The sequence below is a fragment of the Austrofundulus limnaeus genome, unplaced genomic scaffold (assembly GCF_001266775.1).
Source record: "Austrofundulus limnaeus strain Quisiro unplaced genomic scaffold, Austrofundulus_limnaeus-1.0 Scaffold296, whole genome shotgun sequence".
In the NCBI taxonomy this organism is placed as follows: domain Eukaryota; kingdom Metazoa; phylum Chordata; class Actinopteri; order Cyprinodontiformes; family Rivulidae; genus Austrofundulus; species Austrofundulus limnaeus.
This window is the reverse complement of record NW_013952698.1, coordinates 369,402-371,998: the sequence shown is the minus strand read 5'-3', so window position 1 is coordinate 371,998 and position 2,597 is coordinate 369,402. Positions and strand designations below refer to the sequence as shown.

General features: G+C 41.3%; 1 protein-coding gene across 1 annotated transcript in view; it reads right to left on the bottom strand.

Moving 5' to 3' along the window:
* The window catches only part of atp8b4 (ATPase phospholipid transporting 8B4), a gene marked incomplete at its 5' end in the record, with an annotated part of 20,674 nt that overhangs the window by 8,559 nt on the left and 9,518 nt on the right, over positions 1-2,597 (bottom strand). The window contains 4 exon segments of the mRNA XM_014021524.1: positions 1,110-1,251; positions 1,479-1,584; positions 1,686-1,797; positions 1,890-2,054. Of these exon segments, the coding sequence (XP_013876978.1) occupies positions 1,110-1,251; positions 1,479-1,584; positions 1,686-1,797; positions 1,890-2,054 (525 nt within the window).

Below are 2,597 nucleotides of genomic sequence, written 5' to 3'. Positions count from 1 at the left end.
CCACCCACCCACCCCCGGGGATCATTAAAGTATTCTGATTCTGATGAGATGGTCTTTAACACATGGTAGTTCTCAATGATTCAGTGTCAGTCAAATGTGTCTCCATTTCCAGTTCCGACTGCGTTTTTTGGATCCAGCTCAGCTGTGATCCCAGGTGACCTGAGCGTTGCACGCAAATGATTTTGACATCGACAGACTGCTGCTTGCGGATTGATTGAGCCCAAGCAGAACTTGCAAACTCTTCCTAGAGAGGAGTGAAAACATTTTTATCTGTTTTAGGAGATGAGCGCATACAGCCTGAGCTCGACGGAGCAGTCCGAAATGAGCAGGTATACTGGCAGGTTTCAGACAAACAGGCCACTCATGGTTACATGAGCATTTATAAACAGTACCACGACAAAGTAACAAAAAAAAAGTCAGATGATTGGACAATAAAACTTCAATGGCCAAACCCACTCATGAGAAATCCACTGCCATGAAGACATGAAAAAATTAGAGTGAGATTTGATAATGGAGAAAGGCTGAAGAGAAACTGCAGGGTCCTGGTAAGCCCGTCCCACTTCAGCACAGTGGATGTTTATTTTCATTTGATGATGGAGTTGAATGATCTGGTATTTCTGTTGTGAATCAAGAAGAAGTGACATTTTGTAAATCTGATACAAACAGACCGCCACCATTTCAGACAGATGGAGCAAGAACATGCCCCTACACTGTCCTCCGAGCATTCAAACTGTGCCATCTCCTTCCTCGAGCTCAATGACTATTTCTATTATCTACTATTTGTAAAGATGGCTGTACTTTCTAACTTTCAAAAAGATGGAATTTTCAACGTGCAACCACATCAGCAAAAACAAAGTTTGGCACTTTAATTGAGTATCAATCCAAGTTTATCACCTGGAGTATCAGCTAGTATCACATCAAACTTTAGCTCAGCTGTAAAAACGGACTGAATTAGAGTCATTTTTGTGTTTTCTGCTGTCAGTTGGCTGCGGCAGCCATATTAAAATCATACAAAATATTTTAAAACACGACAGAAACACACCAAATACAGGTGGAAACATTATCGCACTTTTAATTAAAACAAGGAGGAACCCATTTTATTTCCTTACCAGACTGTGTCCATTGATGACTAAGGCGTACTCTGCAATAATGGCTTCTTCAAACACAGAATCGTCTGCAAACATGTCGGTCTTCTCTACGTCTCCTGCGCTGCTCACCCGGCTCAGACCGATGATGTGCTCCTTAGCACTCCTGAAAAGAGATGGCAGATGATAAACAAGCATTTTAAGTACATTTAATTTTAAACATGTACAGTTTACATTTAGTGTTTACCCATTTGGATGTTTTAACTTTGTAATGCTAACATAGATCACTGTTGGTCAATATATTTTGGATGTAAAAGCAACAAGACACAGCAAAACCTCTGGGTTGGGACTTGGTTGTGGATCAATCTGGTGTATGTTTGTGCAGCGAGTTACCTGAGCTGCTGCTGCACCTCCAGCTGTGTGTGTCCAGACACAACAAACACCTCGTTCATGTCGTCTCGCAGCATGTTGCAGGAGTATCCGATGCTCATGGCAGTCTCTGAAGTGTCAGAGTTAACAGACGTGACGTTTCTCCACAGACCAGTGAGCGGTCTTTTTTATAAAGCAGCAGCCTTATTTAGGTGATTTAGTTTCTGTTACCGAGTTTGTCTCCTGTCAGGACCCAGATCTTGATGTCAGCCAGACTGAGACAGGCGATGGTCTCCGGCACGCCTTCCTGAAGTTTGTCCTCGATGGCTGTGGCTCCTAGAAGCTTCACCAAGTCAGCAGTCAGTCTGAAGCTGCTAACTGAGACTGAGCCCTGCTGAGGATGTAATCAAAAGGATGACAGGGTTTCTTACTTACCTTCATGCCCTGTTCCATCTCCTCATACAGAGCAGCCAGCTGCTCCTCCCGGTTCTCGATCACGGTGCTCGCACAGCGAAGCCTCTTCATCCAAACCTCGTAAAGTTCTTCATCGATGTCTTTGTAGGCCAACACTAGTGTCCGAAGGCCTTCTCCTGCAAATTCCTGCGAGGAAACAAACACAGCTCTGTTCAGCTGAAGTGTGTGATGAGTCATTTACTTAATCTACCAGAACAGGCTCTAAGAATAGCCACTGTTCTCCACAAAACTCAAAACTGTTGTTTTTGTCTGCTTATACATATCTGTTTAATGTAATGTACATATTTGTCGCTTTGATTTATTTGGAATAATAAGATATTTATGAAGTAAAGATCCGAAGAGACTTCTTTTACTGTGTTTACATAATGAAAAACCTTTAAAGATATGAAGTCTGAATAAAAGCTGATTGCCCTCCCACAGAAAACAATTTCTGTTTGCCTGAAAAGCCTCATTAGTCATCAAGGCTATTCATTTCTTTAAGGGTATTTATGTATTAATCTGTCAAACATCGTCAAAGTGTCTGACTCTTAAAGAGACAGCAGCAAAAATTGAGCTTTTTGATAAAATCAATAAATAGGGAGAAAATGTGTTTTGATTTAATTATATACATATTTTTTGTAGACTGTGAAAACTGAGGTTGTTTTTGTTTAGTTTTTCTTGGTTGTAGAT